The following is a 19805-nucleotide window of genomic DNA, read 5'->3' as shown; positions in this document are numbered from 1 at the left end:
TTTGTTCACCGCGCTTATGGTATCGCTGATAGATTTCGTCCATTCTCTCTCGAACGTGGCTAATAGTTCGCAATTTTTCTTGCTAAGAATCCAAGTCTCCGAGGAACACATGAGGACTGGCAAGATCATTGCCTTGTACAGTGAGAGGTTTGGCCCTAGGTTAGACGTTTTGAGCGGAACAGTTTTTGTAAGCTGAAATAGGCTCTATTGGCTGCTCAAAGTTGTAGTCTCCTATTTTGATTGTTCTTATTCGACCAGTGCTATTTGATGTTGTTGCCTCTTTGATTTTTGGTGCTGAAGTTGCCAGCACATATTTCGTCCTCACCATCATCATCAACGCAGCGCAACAACCGGTATCCGGTCTAGGCTTGCCTTAATAAGGAACTCCAGACACCCGGATTTTGCGCCGAGGTCCACAAATTCGATATCCCTGTCTGGCGTCCTAACTTACGCCATCGCTCCATCTAGGGCAGGGTCTGCCTCGTCTTCTTTTTCTACCATAGATATTGCCCTTATAGACTTTCCAGGCTGGATCATCCTCATCCAAACGGATTAAGTGAGCCGCCCATCGCAACCTTTTGAGCCGGATTTTATCCACAACCAGACTGTCGTTGTATCGCTCATAGATTTCGTCGTTATGTAGGCTACGGAATCGTCCATCCTCATGTAGGGGGCCAAAAATTCTTGGGAGGATTCTTCTCCCGAACGCGGCCAACAGTTCGCAGTTTTTTTTGCTGAGAACCCAAGTGTCCGAGGAATACATAACGACTGGCAAGATCATAGCCTTGTACAGTAAGAGCTTTGACCGTATGATGAGACGTTTCGAGCGAAACAGTTTTTGTAAGCTGAAATAGGCTCTGTTTCATCGTCATAGCTGTTATCGGTTGTGATTTTCGATCCTAGATAGGAGAAATTTTCAACGGTCTCAAAGTTGTAGTCTCCTATCTTCATTGTTTTCGCTTGACCAGTGCGATTCGATGTTGTTCGTTTTGGTTTTGATTTCGTCTTGCCTTCATTAATGTGCGGCCCCAGATCTCCCGCAGCCTGTTTATCGATCTAGATGAAGGTAGTTTCTATATCTCGGATTGTTCGTTTCATGATTTCGATATCGTCAGCATAGGCTAGTAGTTGGGTACACTCTCGCATTTACCTCACCATCACGTGTCACTTTTTCCAGTGCCAGGTTCAAAAGGGTGTACAATAGGACATCTCCTTATTTTAGACTGCTGTTGATGTCGAATTGTTTCGAGAGTGATCCTGTGCTTTTATCTGGCTTTGTACATGGGTCAGGATCAGGCTAGTCAGTCTTATCTATTTGGCCGGGATACTGAATTCTGTGTGTGTGGCAATTTTACCTTGGCTATGCTATCACAGGCGGCTTTGAAGTCGATGAAAAAATGGTACAACTGATGCAAAGTAGTGCCTCTGTTTTCTATAGTTCGTTTTAGGTAAATCTATTAAAAGGAAAAGTTTCTAGTTTCACTAGAGATTTATCGTTTTTTAAGGTTTTGTTTGCAAAACAAGTATGTTTTGTAGTTTGGAAAAATATGAAGGAATACGTTGGATACGGATAGAAAAAATGTGTGTTGAAGTTTCTTACATAAGATGAACACAAAACCTTTATACGCGAAGCGCGAGCTTCCGGTATTCCGACTTGTTTATTATCTGCTGCATACCTTTTTTACCAGGGTCGTTGCGCAGTTTCCTTCATCGTGATTTAAGTTTACCTGCCTCCCTTCTTTGATGATACATATGCTTTCCGCTGCATCCAAAAAATGTGTCCAATGTTACAGTATGTCCCTCTTCCACCATATGCCTTGCAACCATTGACTTGATGTTTCGAGGGTCGTCGCTTTTTGTTTGGTGTACCCTCTTATGTGTTTTTCGAATCTTGTGGTCATTAGCCTTTTAGTCTTACCAATAATATATACTTTTTCACATTCTAGACAGCTGACCTTATAAATTCCACTCATCTCTTCTTTTTTCAATTTGTCTTTGGTTGAACCTAGCTTAGTCCTTAGTTGTCTGTTAGTACTTGTACTTACTACTTCGATGTTGTGTTTTGGAAGCGTATTTCTTATGTTGCTCATTAACGATGAAACTGTAATGTTCGCTCTGATAGGTGGATTATCCCTTTTTTAAGGTTTTGTGTAAACACAAATAATAATAATAGTCTTTGGCGCAACAATCCATGTAGGAGGCAATATGGACAGCATTGCGCTCGCCCGAGCTTATTACCCTAATTTGACTCAGGTACTCATTCACAGCTGAGTCGACTGGTGTCCGACGTGAAATCACGATACAAATTCCACTGCCACCAGTGAGATTTGAACCGCGACCTTCCGTACGACAGCCTTGCGCTCTAACCACTCAGCTATCCGGACACTATTAAAATCGGTTTACTGTCTGTCTGTCTGTCCGTCACACGCATTTGTCTCGGAGATGGTTATAGCGATTGGCACCAAATTTGGTAGAAAGGTGGGAACTGTGAATTCTGACGCATATAGTGAGTTACATCCTTTTACGTCAAATTTAAAGGGGGGGGGGGGGGTCCCCTTTCATTCAAATGGGGGTGTAAATTTCATCAAATATAGTCATGTGGGGTATCAAATTAAAGGTCTCGGTTAGTACTTAGTTAGTTAGCACGAAGCCGGTCTTAGTTTTGACATTTATTGGAAAGGTGGGGAGTGCGGGGAGTTGAAAGTGATCACTGCCAAACCGAAAAATCTGAAAAAAATCAGGGGGCTGCCACTATATGGTGCCTAGGCTCCGAAACACCCTCCATACCGATACCTGTTCAAATAAAGTTAATAATAGTACATTACTATAAATTTTAGTAATTGACAAGAAAACCCCCCTTAAGTTCACCCTAGAATCAAAAAATTTTGCAGCAAGATAGGTTACAGCATAGAGCATGATCCTACCAAATTTGGTAAAAATCGCATTATTACTAACAAAGTTATACTAGGTCAAAACTGTTGCTTCTCCGCAACTTGAAGACTATGAATGTCAATATCACTTGAAAGTGGAAATTTTCACATAATATATGCATATTTTACGTGCTACATGCTAATCGGGCAAATGCACACTCAAATCTCTTTATAAAAGAAATACACAAAACCTTTCATACATGAAGTGTCTAGCTTCCGGTTCCCCGGCTTGTTTCTGTTTGTAGAGCGCTGTGAGTTAGTCCCTCTTGAACGACTGCACCGACCACAGTTTAAAATTTTTCGTGAAATAAGGCAGGCCTAGATCGGATACCGGTTGTTGCGCGGTTGATGATGATGATCTTAGTTCGTCCAAAATAATCGCGTACAAAACGGCATACAGATACCGGCGATCTTTTGTGAATAAATCTATGAGCAAAGTAGCAACTCATCCCGAAGCCGTCATATATTCGATAAAACTCTAAAAACTTTCAAAAATTATTTATTAATTATTTACATCTCGGCCTTAAGAAATAAGCCTACCCTAGCTTCGTAATTTAACAATCTAGTGCTCATCGTCTCCATCAAAGATCTATTAATAAAAAAAAAAAACTGAAAAGAAATTTCGCCTTTCATTCTCATTACATATATTTAACGCAAAAATTGCCTCGGTTTCTATTCAGGTGACCCAACATAATTGCAAATATATTCCTTTTGGGTTTCGTTTTAATAATAGAAGTCACTCTACGATTAGTTCTATTTTCACGCTAATAATCTGTATAATATCTTATCATGAGCAATGTCCAACACATTTCCAAGTTTGCAAATCTGTGCCAACTTTCACACTTGATTTTTTATTTATTTGCAAACATACTTTGCTCCGTTGATTGAACAATAAGCAAATTAAGCCTTGCGAGAGCTGTGAGATAAGATGTTTATTATGAGTCAATTTAAATGGATGTAACTGAAAAGATCTAAATTATTTAAAATGATTATTAGCCATATGGCAAGTTATCAGGGATGCTATAATAAAACTTGCAAGTCTTTATTGTCGAAGTGAACATGTTATTTTTATCTCTTGGGTTTTATTGTTTAAATCTGCCATCACCCCGAATACGTTGAATGTACGCCATCCATTTCTATTACGAATAGATGGCTTCCTTTTTGGCAGTTTCTCAATTTCAGATGTCAAGACTGAGAAAAAAGACGGATGTGTTTGTTTCTTAGAGTAAAAACTTTCAATTTTCGCTACATATATTGTATTACGGAAAACATTTATCCGTTCTTCCACGGTCAGATATTCTGGTTCTTGAAACCAGTATCTACGAGCTAAATTGGCATCAGTTTGTTTGCAATTCAGTAGTCTAGAATGACAAGTATCCTAGCTGCGGGCAAAAATTTGATGCATTCAGAAAACTGAAACTCTCTTTTTTATCTTGACTTTCAACCCTGTACGTTTCTCTTTTGTTTGAATAGAAGTGGATGTGTTGACATCATATGGTTACTGACAACGAGTTAGTTATTTTGAGTCAACTTTTTATTTGCAATTCCGATGTTATTATTGACAAATTACTTCTTTTCTGTTAGAAAATTTCACTAGACGGACGGTTTCTCTGCAACGAAAAGTGTTAAATGTTGGTTTAAATGTTAACTATTCCACATCCTTGAGACAACGCTGGATAAAGTACATTTTCGATCCAAAGAAGGAAGTTTATCGTTGGGGAAGAATAACTATGGAATTGAAAGCATTTTAGATTCTCTCTATCAAATTTCAAATCAAATCGGTGAAATCGTTTGTCTGGCTAATCGCAAATAGATAGATGGAACAAAATGATAAATTAAAATGTTTTTCGCAAATACTATTAAGTTGGTGAAGGACACCAACCTCGACCACGTGATTAATAGTAATAATCGTTGGCGTGACAATCCAATTGAATCAGGGCCTTGAAGTGTGTTAGAGCACTTCATTCAAGACCGTAACGGTACACTACAGGGTTGCAGTACCCTATTTTTTTGGGGTAGAGTAGATGAATGCACACAGTGTTGGACTCCCGGATCGGTACGTTTTCGGACAACCAACCAAACACCTCCCCATCGTCAGAAAGCTAGCCTGGAACCGTTTGTTACATTACTTCGGGCTAGTTCTCGAACTTGCGGAACCTTCGAATCAGGGAATTCCTTTCACGATCGGGAGGGCAGAGGAGGAAGGGAACTGTCAGTTCAAGGCACTCCCTGCCATCTGGCTCCTCCACCGGTGGAGCTCTATCTTCTTAGCAACGAGAAGGACCCGAACGTAATGGGTAACACGGCTCCACCTGTCAGCACTCCTCAGTATCTTCTCGACAATGTTATCTGGAGAAAGATCTCCTGTGTTTAAATAGAGCTGCTGACGAACCCCATCCCACTTTCCACAAGAAAAAAAGTGTGATGACTGCCTTCCACAACTCCATCGCAAAACACACAATCCGGAAATCGCGCCTTACCAATCTTATGTACGTAAAACTGAAAACCTCCATGCACACTTAAAAATTGGGTAAGGAATTAGTCTCACCATGCTTCCTATTCAGCCACGCATCTAAGTTCCCGATGAGCCTCGCAGTTCATCTGCCTCTAGTTTAATTTTGCCAAGAGAGCTGCCACTTGTCTAGGGTGCGTCGCCGTTCTTCACGATCAATAACCTCTCTTGCGCTTGTATATGGCTTGATGCTCCTTAGCAAGAAGGGCGACGGGGATCACTCCCGCGATCACAATCACGGTCGGTTCAGAGACAGTGTGGTGCGCAGACGCCACCCGCAAAGCTCCCCGTCTCTGTACTTGCGCGAGACGTTTACGATATACCTCCTTGCCAAGAGTGTCAGCCCATACCTCTGCCCCGTAAAGCAGGACAGACTGCGTTGGACTCATCAGAAGACGTCGTCTGCTAGACGTAGGACCCTCAATGTTTGGCATTAGCCTACTTAACGACGAAACTCCAGCTGCAGACTTGTTCGCTGCTGCTTTGATTTGCGCTTTGAGTCAAGAGTCAGCCCGAGGTACTTTACCGCTCGTTTTGACTCGATTATCGACTTACCGAGCGATATGGGACGCAGGATCGGAATTCTCTTTTTAGTCAGGATGACTACTTCGGTTTTTCCAGTGCAAGCGAGTAGTCATCCATCGACTTACCCGTCGCATCAATATGCCGAATCTGTTTTGCGCCTGTTCGACAGTGCGTCCAGCAACAAGCACCGCGACATCATCTGCATATCCGACCAGGCGCGACTCTTCTGGCATGTGGAGTTTAAATCGACCACCATAGGTAGCGTTCCAGAGGTCCAGCCCTGGGATGGATTCCTGTGCTAACCCCGTCGTGACCTCCATCCTCCTCCTCCTGTTTAATAGAGCAGGGAGCGGTTCATCAGATAGTCCCTCAATATCCGTAAGAAATAGTTCGGCACCTCATCGACCAGATCCTGCTAGCGGCGAGCTTTGCTCTTGTTTATTGCGCTGCAGAGTCTCCTTTTGGTTGATTTGTACTCTGTCACTATGGTACATGCCTCCTCCCGGTCGCTTAGACGTAGTGTTAAGCGGCGGAGCCTGTGACACTATTTCTGGAGCTCTGTGATTTCCATGTCCACCAATACATAGAAGGTTTGCCACATCTCAATGCCCCCCTAGGCATGGAGGCTCCGCAGGCCGTCGATATCAAGTTCATAACTGAATTTACGACAGTGTCAGCTGCACCGCCCCCAGGAATACTCTTCAGCGCGGCCCCACCTGTTCCAAGAGTTTCGACAAACCTCCCGGTGTTCACTTTCGCAAGGTTCCATGCACAGAAAATGCGCCGCGGTGGCGCACACCGAGAGTTTGTGTCCACCATTTCGGAGGCAATGTACTGATGGTCGCTTGCCGAGAAGTCTTCCAGGACTCACCACCCATTACTGATGTTACAGCTTCGTAGTAATTTGGTAAGCGACACACAAATGCCTGCAATCACAGCATCAGCATTTCCAACGGTAGGTGTGTATGATTCCCGGCATGCAGCGTATATCGCACAACATAGCTAATGAAAAGGATCACCTCAAAAATATCCTCTCGTCGAATTCACCAACGCTACGACAATCTTGTTCGTAGGAGTTATTCAATGACTTCAAATTTGGTTTGAAGTATGTATTAGAGATAATATCCGATGGTGAATTGTACAGCAATGTCTTATGAGTGGTCAATTTCGTCTGTACAGATTTCCAAAGACCACGTGATTGAGAAAGCTTATTAAGGATGTTGAGTGTCAGCCTTTCGACCTCGTTGCCCCCGTACAGAACCCGATCGTCATGGATGTTTGTGCTCCTCTTTGTGTTTGCCTCGCTGCTGTAGGCGTACAACTTACACAGTTGCATTTAAAATAAAGTAAAACGCGGCCCAAAAATCAAATTTACTATTTCTAACGTTATCCTTATCAGTGGAAAGTCTAACAAAACTATCTGACACAAAATGAATATGCACTTTAGTAATTGTTTTCTCTAAATTTCTCAGAGTACATTTTGCCAATTTAACAAAATTTCTCTCTTGCTTTACGTCTACAAGCAGGAAATAAACTTTCCAACTTGGAAATCACTGTATAAAGCTAATATGTATATACTAGGCTTTGCTACTAATAGTTTAGTGTGAATGGAGATGCCAAACTACAACACTTTAGGAAGTTCTCAGTAAAAACCCCCGAATACCAGATATATCTATTAATAACAACAGATCTTGACGTGAGAAGGAATTGAATGCCAACAGTAAAAATATAAGTGTGAATTCTCATTGAGTAAGAAATAATGTCCATTTCAAAAAAAAAAAACTTTACTTAAATTCGAAAACTCTTTTATTGCAATATTACTATAACAAATTAAAATTTTTCATCTAAATACTCTGTTGATTCATATAATCTAAGTATCCGCTGAGTCCACACCCAATCTTATCTATCGTGTAGCACGCAAATCAAAATTAAGCCCGGGCCGATTAGTTTTCAGTTTTTTAAGAAGCACTAAGTCGGCCATTAAAACTATTGTACTAATCTACATGTTTCCGAATGTATGAACTTCCATATTAACATTAGCTACAAATGGCAATCAGAGTCGCTCATTCCACAATGAATGAATATGAAGCACAGAGTATATAAAGGCTCTACAATGTTGCGGGTGATACCACATATTAAAATGACCTGCTTCAGTTTGGGGTCAAATATTTAAGAGTTTTCTAATCAACTACTCGCAGACAGCCATACTCACGGCACCATGACAAACCCTTGGTCATGCTTCGGACCGATTGGATATACTCGCGCAATCACAATTAGATTTGAATGCAAGAATAGAGATGAAGATGTGTTCGCTTCAGCATAATTTAATTGAGAATGTGATTTAAATACAAACTTAGCCGAGTGTGCAGAATGATTTGCAAAAAAATTGATCGTGTTTGTTTACAATTGATAAGGAAGTGTGAAGCCGCATAGAGTATAACAATAGGATTGTGTAGATAGAGGGGTTTATCACAATGAGTGGTGGCAATGAATAAAATTGCGAGTGTGCACTTGTTGGGAAAAGCGGGTGAGCGGGTGGTAAATTTTCGTCCAAAGAAATGTTCAATTTGCTAAAATAATTTGTTAGATATTGCATTCTGGCTGATTTAGCAATCATTTTAAAATCTAGGAGTACTACTAAAGTTGTTCTGTAGTTGCTATAACTCTTTTCCTAATCCCTAGTTTATTTTGTTGTTCCTAGTGTAAGTATCACTCTTGGACTAATGACCTAGAACTTATAGTCTTTTATTTCTGACGCCTCCATCCTCAATTTTGAGAATGGTATTGACGAAATCCTTTATGCCAAAGGTAAAATACTGGCCGACATATATTTCGCATCTTCTTGCGAAATGCAATATGAGTTTGTTACCTATCAATCAACAATTCAGTGCATATCATGCATGGTTGCATGTTATTTATATTGATTTCAAGAAGGTATATTTTTATACCACATAGAGGTGAGACAATCTATTAGAAAGTCACGTCTGCACAAGAATACATCCGCATGCGGGATCCTCACTCACTAAAAACTCAGCTCTTGACTGCTACATATTTTTGGCTGACAGTGAGTAATATTGGGGCATGGGGCAAATGTGGTCACCCTTCTTGAACGCGTTATTTTCGCAGCTCGGTTAGTATTACCTTGGATGGATGGGTGCAGGAGGCGCTTTGTGTACCAGGTGGGTTGAAAAGCTCGTAGGCTAACATAGACTAACATGTTTGATAAAATTTGATTTATGATGATTACAGCGGTCATACAATTTTTCAATACCATTTTTAAGGTTTTGTTTAAAACAAAACCTTATTAAAATCGATTTACTGTCTGTCTGCCTGTCACACGCACTTTTCTCCAAAACGGCTAAACCGATCCGAACGAAATTTGGTGGACAGATAGGGACTATGAAATCCCACGTATACAGCGAGTAGCATGGTGGAGCTTAAAGATGGGCATCCCATACATGCAAAGGGAGGATTCAACATTTTTTTTTTCACCGGATATAGTCGTGTAGGGTATCAAATGAAAGGCCTCGATTACTACTTAGTACTTAGTAGTAGATTAATACTTTCCGCAACTGATATTAGTTTAGCCGTAAATTGCAAAGTGTGCGAGTGAGGAGTCAAAATGTACCCACTTAAAGTGAGACAAGACTCATTTTCGGAAACTACCCAATCTAAAAATCCAAAAAAAATTAGGGCGTAGATGAAATCTAGGCCTTAAAATATGTCCCATTCCGATATCTGCTCAAATAAATTTACTAATAGTATATTACCAACTTTTAGAAATTGACTGAAAAACAAACTCCCTTTAAGATCATCCTAGGGGTACTAAATAGAGGAGGACAGAGAGGACAACCTCGTGCATACACATGCCAAGTTTCATGAAAATCCAACTATTAGTGTCAAAGTTATAGCAGTTCAAACTTATCAATTTCGTGCGAATTAACAGCATCCTAAGCCATACAAATAAGATGCTGACGTCATAATTAACGAAAATAAGTGACATTCGAGTGAAATATTAAAATTCCATTTAAGAAGAATCTAATTCTTCCCAGCCCTTTTTTCTATCTGATGTAGGTTAAATTCTTGGCATTTGCTAATAATATTAAACTCAGTGTGAAGCGTATGAGGTTGACTATTATCAATACAGGGCTTTCCATTAAATGATTTATTTAAATCGCCTTCTAAAAAATAGAGGGAAATGGAATTTTTAGCTATGTGAAACGCAGTTGTCATGCACTCGTCGCTCCTCACATCTTCTTTTTCTTCAGCCTTGATCCCGTGATCGATTTCGCCATTTTATTTTATCAAATGCCTGATTTGGATCCAATCTCGAGGCTTTTAAATTCCCATCCAGCGTATCAAGCCACCGTTGTTTCGGCCTATCTTTTGGTCGTTTACTTCGATGTTCAGACCAATCTTAGCAAGTGAATTCTCGTTAGCGCGAATTGCGTGACCATACCATCTAGGACGCCTCTATCGCAATTTTTCCACGATCGGTGCAACTCGAAACCGATCGATGTGATCAAAACGTGTCACGCCAGTCGTCCAACGCAACATTCATTGTCCAACGCAAAGTTCACTGTCTTTTATAGTCGGCCAACACTCACAACCATAGAGAGCGACTGGACGGACGACATTGCGGTAAATTGTAGATTTGAGACGTTCGTTGATACGTCGATCACAAAGAACACCAGTTGTGGAATGCCACTTCATCCAGGTTGCGTTAATGCGAGAAGCAATTGGCTGATAGCGATGATCCGAGGTATTTAAACCGCTCAGTTCTGGGCAGATCACTGCCGCTGACAGTGATTGTGCCTGTTTTATGGGGATCGGACGTCAAAAATTCTGTTTTGTTTAGATTCAATCTGAGACCGTGTTGCATGAGGCGATCATTCCATTTTTGGACAAGTTGCTCGAGATCATTTTTGCTATCAGATGCTAGGAAAACATCATCTGCATAAAGCAGTGTATAGGGCGCTGGACATTGCATGTCCCGTGTGACGGTGCCCATAAGAAGAATAAACAGAAGTGGTGAGAGGGCGCTACTTTGATGAATACCAACAGAGACACGAAGCGGTTTTGATACATCCGCCACACTTCGTACTTTATTTTTCGGATCGTGGTAGAGCAATTGAACCCAGCGCATGAGTTCTTCTGGCACTAAGTGTTGTCGTAGAGCATACCAGATGAGTTCGTGGGACACACGGTCAAATGCTTTCTCTAGATCGAGAAATGCAATGTAAAGAGGGCGATGTTTCTCACGGTGTTTCTCCATGAGTAACTGCGCAGCGTGTATTGCGTCAGCAGTTCCGCAGTTCTTGACAAATCCAGCTTGATTCACGGTTATTTCAACGATTTCGCGAACACGGTTTTCAGTAACCGGATCGGCCGGTAATTTGAACATTCTGTTGTACTACCTTTTTTTTCCATATTGGAACTGTGGTACTTTTTTGCCAGTCAGATGGTGTTCTACCTTCCTGAATAACCCGATTAAAGAATTCACTGAGCCACAGTGTTGGGTTCCAGCTTTTCGCTTTCCAGAGCTCAGATGCGATGTCGTCAGGTCCTGTGGCTTCCCTCGATTTCATTAATTTTATTGCCTCCTCAACTTTAGTTGTGCTGACACGTGAAACTGTCACAAATCTCGGCATATTATTTTTTCTGGGATATCTTTCGTAAACGGAGCCTGCCATATTACCTCATACTTGAAATCGACAAATGTAATCCGCAGAGTAGGGTTCTATTCTACACAATGTTCTATAATTTATCAGGGGTGGCACACTTTCTCCCTTTTCTAAAGGCAACTGGTTCTTCCATAGATTATCTTAAATGTGTTGGTCTATTCCTCAACGGATTTTGTTTACATCATTTATTAGAGTAATTTCTCGCTAATTACTGTAGCTCTTCAAGCCGCCTTGGTTTGAAAGTGTAACGATTGTTCTTTTAAGATTTTGTGTGAAACAAAATGTCCAGCGTCCAGCTTCCGATATTGCGGCTTGTTTACCATAATTTTGGTATTCGTTCTTCGTACTTACAGATTGCTATCCTTGTAAGTTATTGCCACGTTTGTTTTTCCCTCTTTCTAAGGCTCTATTTTATATGTGAGGTAGCCACCTACCGGCCACCTACCCGGCACCATAGGAAAGTTGCTTTGTATGCTTTTGTTTAATAATGTTGCATTTTGTCATACAACGCTTTAATCGAAACATTAGTTATCCTAATTCGCTTCCATGTTTTTCTCGAAAAAACTACTATGTGATGTGCAATTATCAAATTCCTCTGGTATCTTGCTAAAAATTGAAGCTTGAAGTTTTTATACATATTCGCTGCCGTCATAGTTTGGATTCTCGAGTTTCGTTCGGACATTATAATCACAACTGCTTCAAGTTCGCCTAGTTTGCCTTTTCGGATTTCCTGCTTAACATTTTTCTATTTTTCTTTTTCAAGTCAAGGCTTTCTTTATCAGTTTAGTTGCGAAATACTAACTCCCAACTCTCAAAATGAATATTCAAGTTCAAGATTGAACTTAATTCTGATTTCTTTGAATTTTACTTCTTTTTTGTTTATATATTATTCCATTGGGCTCCTCTGTGTAGGAGAGCTATCTTCCATATCGTACGATTGCATATCATAATTCATTGACGTCGAAAGATTTTTCGAATGATTTATTTCTAGCATTGTACGCTTTCCTTCTTCAGTTTAATCATTCTCTGATAATCGCGATTTTCAATTCACTTTTTTTTCAAGGTGCATATCTGTAAGTTTACCTACGATAATTTCTACAATGCATTAGTTCAAAACGATTTATATATCTCCCCTCATTTATGAGCTCTATTTAAAAAAAAGTGACAAGTTAGAGTAACATTTCAGCTAAATAATTCACATTGAACTTTGTTATCACTATACCCGTATGCCGGCCTTCCAGTAATACAATCTATATTGAACCATATCTGTGGCATATGAAAATTTCGCTTTTTTATTACCACAAGTAGCGTTTCATATCACGGTCCAATTATACGATCGTTCATTATCATGTACATCAAGCCATCATGGAATGATGAAGTATTACTGAAATAAGCGTTCCGGCTAAAAAAAATGTTTATAACGTCATTTTCAATAATTGCGATAAAGTATCTGCGTGAGGAATGGAATCAATACGACGATGAAATCTGAGCACTTTCTTATCTACTCTATCAGTTGGAAGTGTTATTTGAATGGATCGAATGTTTCTATTTTGAGGCGGTCATATCAGGAAGATACGCACCCCACAAATTACATTATGTGGCAGTGAACTTTATCGTTATATTAAAACATCATCTTTTAGTGAATACTGCAACGAAAGTAAATCCAGAACCATGCCAACTAAATATGTGGCTTATCGCAAGGTTCAAATAAAAAAAATAAACTACCTAAAAAAAGATATTTTAAAGCCATCAATTAAACAGATCCCAATCTTATTATATAGCGATTGATATACGAAGACTTTGAACAGTGGCTAGCTTCTTACGTGTAAACCTTGATAATGTTGGCATTAGTGACCTTTGATGATTTGTTCAAAATATTTCTAAATTTCCGTTTTTATAATTGTCGGCTGTTGGCTAGGGACCTAGTTTGATTTCATAAAACGAATTTCGTATTGCGTATGTGTCAACAGTTGATATGCGTAAAATCGTGTACAGTATTGTTGATGAATATTTTTAGATACTATTTGTATTTTTGGTTCAAAGCTGCTAGGATTGTATATTTGAAAAATAGAAGTATGTGTTAATATTCAGTATGGGCATTAAAACACAATTTTTTATCCAAAACACTTGTGCCTAGAAATGTTGAATGAAAAAAACATTCTGGTTGACACCCTTGTATGAGGAAAGGGAGTACAATGGGTATAATATAGCCTTTTATACTTGAGACAATATCCAAAGCTACATTATTTTGTTTTCCAATGTAAGATGACAAAATTTGCAATAAAATCTTGCAATATACAGTAGAATCCCGATAATTCTTATGGTTAAGGGAGTGCCGATTTGGTACGAAATATCTGGGGACTGGCAAATTTCTATGAATTAGCTGGAAATACTATTCATATTCCTATATCTGTATAACTATTTTTTCAATAAAATCGTCGAATCTATTATGAATACAATAATTTAATTTATTGCATAATTTTTTTACCGTAATGATCTAAAAGAATTAACATAATCTCAGCTGGATAACAACGCCAAAAAATAAGCGACAAATACATGATAAGTTGAGTTCAATTCCTTCAATTCACGCTGCTAATCTGCATGTTGTCGGAGATAAGTTTTTTCTCATAGCTTGTCCTAGGGAGCGTTGAATCAAAATTACAAGTTTGAATTGAACGGTTACATTTTAATTGCCTATTAATTATCTAGCATACTACCTTAATCAAAAAGTTCCCGGAATGAACGCCGTGTGGCGCTCTTAGCACTCGGTTGTCCTTCTTTTGTGTGTGTGTTGTTCAACTGTCAATGATATCGCTACCAAAGTTTGGCGTTATTTCATCATCAGTTGTGGAGGTTACGTCGAGTTGAGTACATGTGTCTCTGAGCGTGATCACAATTTTCGAGAATTTTCAACATGGATTTGAATAAGCAACTACGAGTTTGCATTAAATTTTGTGTTAGAAACGATTTCAACGGTACGCAAACCTTGCAAATTTTGGGAAAGTGTTTCGGCGCCTATGCTTTAAAGAAAACAGCCGCTTTCGAGTGGCTGGAACGGTTCAGAAAAGGTCGTGAGTGCATCGCCAATGATGAATGCAGCGGCAGGCCATCGAAATCCGAAGAAAATGTTGACAAAGTGAAGGAAAATTTGGCCAAAAACCGCAAATTAACCATCAGAGAGATCGCAGAGAAGCATTTCTTTTGGATCCGTTTAAAGCATTCTGGTGAACGATTTGGGTCTTCGTCGTATTGCAGCCAAGTTGGTACCGAAAGACTTAAATTTCATGGAAAAGAAGGGCCATGTGAACATCGCCAAAGACGTGATTTTCATGGCTGATTCTAACCCAACATTCATCAAACAAATCTTTACTGTTTATGAGTGCAACACGCAATCCAGACATCAGGCAAGTGAATGGCGCCCATCGAATGAGCCGAGACCGAAGAAACCGCGTCATTTCCAGTTAAAGAAGAAGGCGATGCTCACGGTTTTCATCGATTACCCCGATGTGGTGCATAGTGAATTCTTGCCACAAGGTCAGATTGTCAACAAGGAATACTATTTGGCTGTTTTGAAATGTTTACGGAAATCAGTTCGTCAAAAACGTAAGCACTCGTGGGTGAACAACTCGTGGATCTTGCACCACGATAATGCACCGTTGCACAATGCCATCATTATCTGCGAATTTTGTGGCTAAAAACAACACTAACATGACTGTCTCGAGTAATTCATACTGTTATACAAACAACTAAAAAACGTTAAAAATGGAAGACTAAAATATACCCATGGACCCCACGCTTATCATACACGTCTTAGAATGCAATAAATTCACGGCGATAATAGTTGGATTTCATTCAAACTTCGCAAAGTTCTGCCTTATACTATTCTTTGTGCAAAATTATGTATTTCTAGGATGAACTTAAGGGGGGTTTTCGGGTAAATTTCTAAAGTATAGTAATGTGCTATTATTAACTTTACTTGAACAAATATCGGAATGGTGTGTATTTTGAGGTGATTTTTTTCAGATTTTTCGATTGGATAGATTCTGAGAACGAGACTTGCTGCAATTACACATTTTGAGCGCTCATTCCCTTATGTTTCACCCAATATCAGAAATAGAACAGAAAAAAAGGACTAATTGAGCCCTTTCATTTAATACTCTACTTGACTATATTCTGTGAAAAAATTGCACTTCCTTTTCGCATGTATGGGGAGCTTCCCCTCAAACTCAACACTAAATGGCGCCACTTGCTATATGTAAAGGGATTCACAGATCACACCTTCCCATCAAATTTCATGATTATTGGTTCAGCGATTTCCGAGTAAATCGTATGTGACAGACAGACATTGAATCGATTTTAATAAGGGTTTGTTTCACACAAAACTTTAATGAGGACCTATAAGCGACGCAAAATAGACTACATACTCTTCGAGGATATCGCTTATGTGCATTGAGGGATGGCCTCCAGAGCACTTGGAGGTCTGTCTTCGCTTCTAAACAAATCACTCATCATCAACGGCGCAACAACCGGTATCCGGTCTAGGCCTGCCTTAATAAGGAACTCCAGACATCCCGGTTTTGCGCCGAGGTCCACCAATTCGATATCCCTAACAGCTGTCTGGCGGGGTCTGCCTCGTCTTCTTTTTCTACCATAGATATTGCCCTTATAGACTTTCCGGGCGGGATCATCCTCATCCATACGGATTAAGTGACCCGCCCACCGTAACTTATTGAGCCGGATTTTATCCACAACCGGACGGTCATGGTATCGCTCATAGATTTCGTCATTGTGTAGGCTACGGAATCGTCCATCCTCATGTAGGGGGCCAAAAATTCTTCGGAGGATTCTTCTCTCGAACGCGGCCAAGAGTTCGCAATTTTTCTTGCTAAGAACCCAAGTTTCCGAGGAATACATGAGGACTGGCAAGATCACAGTCTTGTACAGTAAGAGCTTTGACCCTATGGTGAGACGTTTCGAGCGGAACAGTCTTTGTAAGCTGAAATAGGCTCTGTTGGCTGACGACAACCGTGCGCGGATTTCATCATCGTAGTTGTTATCGGTTGTGATTTTCGACCCTAGATAGGAGAAATTGTCAACGGTCTCAAAGTTGTATTCTCCTATCCTTATTCTTCTTCGTGTTTGTGTTTGACCAGTGCGGTTTGATGTTGTTGGTTGATTCGTCTTCGGTGCTGACGTTGCCGCCATATATTTTGTCTTGCCTTCATTGATGTGTAGCCCAAGATCTCGCGCCGCCTGCTCGATTTGGATGAAGGCAGTTTGTACATCTCGGGTCGTTCTTCCCATGATGTAGATATCGTCAGCATAGGCCAGTAGTTGGGTGGACTTGAAGAGGATCGTACCACGGATCACGCATCACGGATCACTTTCTCGACGGCCAGGTTAAAGAGGACGCATGATAGCGCATCCCCTTGTCGTAGACCGTGCTTTTATCTGACTGCTGCTTTTATCTGACCTCGCACATTGGTCAGGGTCAGCCTAGTCAGTCTTATTAATTTCGTCGGGATACCGAATTCTCTCATGGCCGTGTACAGTTTTACCCTGGCTATGCTATCATAGGCGGCTTTAAAGTCGATGAACAGATGGTGCAACTGTTGTCCATATTCCAACAGTTTTTCCATCGCTTGCCGCAGAGAGAAAATCTGATCTGTTGCTGATTTTCTTGGAGTGAAGCCTCTTTGGTATGGGCCAATGATGTTCTGGGCGTATGGGGCTATTCGGCCTAGCAAGATAGTGGAGAATATCTTATAGATGGTACTCAGCAACGTGATACCTCTATAATTGCTGCACTGTGTGATATCTCCCTTTTTATGTATGAGACAGATAATGCCTCGTTGCCAATCGTCAGGCATTGATTCGCTGTCCCATACCTTGAGCACCAGTTGATGAACCACTTGGTGTAACTGGTCGCCTCCATATTTAACCAATTCGGCTGTAATTCCATCGGCTTCTGGCGACTTATGATTTTTTAGCCGATGAATTGCACGGACTGTTTCTCCTAAACTTGGTGGTGGCAGTATTTGTCCGTCGTCTTCAGTTGGCGGGACCTCCAACTCGCCGATGTTCTGGTTGTTCAGTAGCTCATCAAAGTACTCAACCCATCGCTCTAATATGCCCATTCTGTCGAAAATCAGATTTCCCTCTTTGTCTCGGCAGGATGAGCATCGAGGTGTATAAGGCTTCATCCTGCTGACTTGTTGGTAAAACTTCCGCGCCTGGTGCGGTTGGTCCCTGTACTTTTCTAGTTCACAGACTTGTTGGTTCTCCCAGGCTTCCTTTTTCCGTCTGTGAAGTCGCTTCTCCGCTCGACCGAGTTCGTGATAAGTCTCTGCGCGTGCCCGCGTTCTTTGAGAATGCAACATTACTCGGTATGCGGCATTCTTCCGTTCCGTTGCTAGCTTACATTCATCGTCAAACCAGCCGTTCCGACTCCTTTTACGGTTGGGGCCAAGTATACAAGTAAACAAATCACTCCCTACACTATTATCGATTCCCCTCCATACTGTACAGTATCTACAGCATTGCACTGAGCTTTTTGGAATTTTAAGACTGGAGATTGAGTTCAGCCAGTCGTGTACGTATTGTATGCGAGGTTACATACACATGTCGAGCAACACGAAGTCGGTGGCTCGTCATTACAGATAATTTTGAGCGGTTTCTCAGAGACTCCATGTCAATAAATCGATCGTTAGCTTGGTTTATTGTTCTCGACCGCCTTGATTCCGGCCTCCGCGAGTGCCGCCAGCCTCCTGTGCTTCTGGATCGCTCGCCGGATCGTCGTTTCCGGTACACTAGAGTCCTGGCCGCGTTAACGCTGGCTTCTTCCATCCTCGACTGACGCAACGATTTGGGCGACTACCTTAGCATCTAACACCATTTTGAAATTGGATAAACTTTTGGAGAATCGAATAAAAAAATCAGAAAAAGAAACATTTTCTACACAAACGGGTAGGCAATGTACTGTTCTAGAAGTTCGAAGGCTAACAGCGAATATGCTTATTTGCAAACTGAGCTCTGGATTCTCCTGTACCGACCACATACCACCCTTCGAATCATTGTTGAGCCGTGTGCAGAGTTTGGATCCTCGCTTTTCATTGATTTCGATAAAGTTTTGAACAGTGTGAACAGGAAGTGTATCTGGAATGTCTACGTAGGAGGGGCAGTATGTTACGGAGAAGCTAATACTTTTTATCAGAGTGATATATGGTGTTGCAAAATGCCACCTGTTACATCGAGGTATAATTTCAGAGGAATCTGAAGTCGAAAGTGGCGTCAGCCAGGGTAGTATTTTTTCACCGATATTTTCTCTAATCGTTATGGGAGAGTCTTTCATGCTGTCTTGGTTGGAGAAAGGGCAAGAGTTAATGGACGATATTATCTCTTCTCTTACCGAGACATGGATCTTAGTCAAACGGCTCTGAATTTGGAATTTGGATTTGGAGCAAATAGAGAGGGAGACTTGAGACGCGTAAAATATTTTATAATTATAGGAAATTAAATTAGTATGCAGGTGGCATTGTCTTAGAAGTCTTGGAATCAGAGCATTTAAAGAAGCAAACTTACAATGCATTTAAATGAATTGCTCCCACTGTATATAAGAATGAGTAGGATGGAGGCGTCAAATGTACTGCGCCTTGGCATTGGGTGGCTGGGCTATTATAACATAAGTTGTGTAATAGACTGGCTGAGATTTTCCTTAACGAATTCAGACTCTTTCACTGTATTTGCTGTGATGCTAGATTTCGGTTTATGAAAAAATTTTCCATTTAGAGATATAAATATTAATATTTTATATAAATCTCTTTACAGTTGTTTTTGACACAAGTGGAGAGGTTGTAATTAAATGTTTTGCCTCTAATTTCAGGTACAGTCCAGACGGTAAAGTTTTTCCACCGAGATGGGCGAGCGGTTTGTGCGGACTGGGCTTGCTAATCTATCAAAGTTTAGATGCAATCGATGGTAAGCAAGCTCGCCGCACAAATTCATCTTCGCCATTGGGAGAATTATTCGATCACGGCTGCGATTCAGTATCAACAATATTCGTTGCCCTATCAGCATGTATATCGTGTCAATTAGGCGTATATCCAAATTGGATGTTTTTTCAGGTGAATTAGTGCATATAAATGTCAATGACCA

At 40.6% G+C, this 19805-nt stretch overlaps 1 protein-coding gene across 7 annotated transcripts in view; it reads left to right on the top strand.

Annotated features, from left to right (window-relative positions):
* LOC119653478 (cholinephosphotransferase 1) overlaps positions 1-19805 on the top strand; it is a 40637-nt gene that overhangs the window by 2996 nt on the left and 17836 nt on the right. For all 7 annotated transcript variants that reach the window (XM_038058105.1, XM_038058106.1, XM_038058104.1 and 4 more), the window contains exon 2: positions 19534-19774. In XM_038058105.1, coding sequence (XP_037914033.1) covers positions 19534-19774 — 241 coding nt within the window. The remainder of the gene's footprint in view (positions 1-19533; positions 19775-19805) is intronic.

Source organism: Hermetia illucens, chromosome 4, assembly GCF_905115235.1.
Source record: "Hermetia illucens chromosome 4, iHerIll2.2.curated.20191125, whole genome shotgun sequence".
Classification (NCBI taxonomy): domain Eukaryota; kingdom Metazoa; phylum Arthropoda; class Insecta; order Diptera; family Stratiomyidae; genus Hermetia; species Hermetia illucens.
The sequence above is the reverse complement of the archived record's forward strand: the minus strand, read 5'-3'. Positions and strand labels throughout refer to the sequence as shown.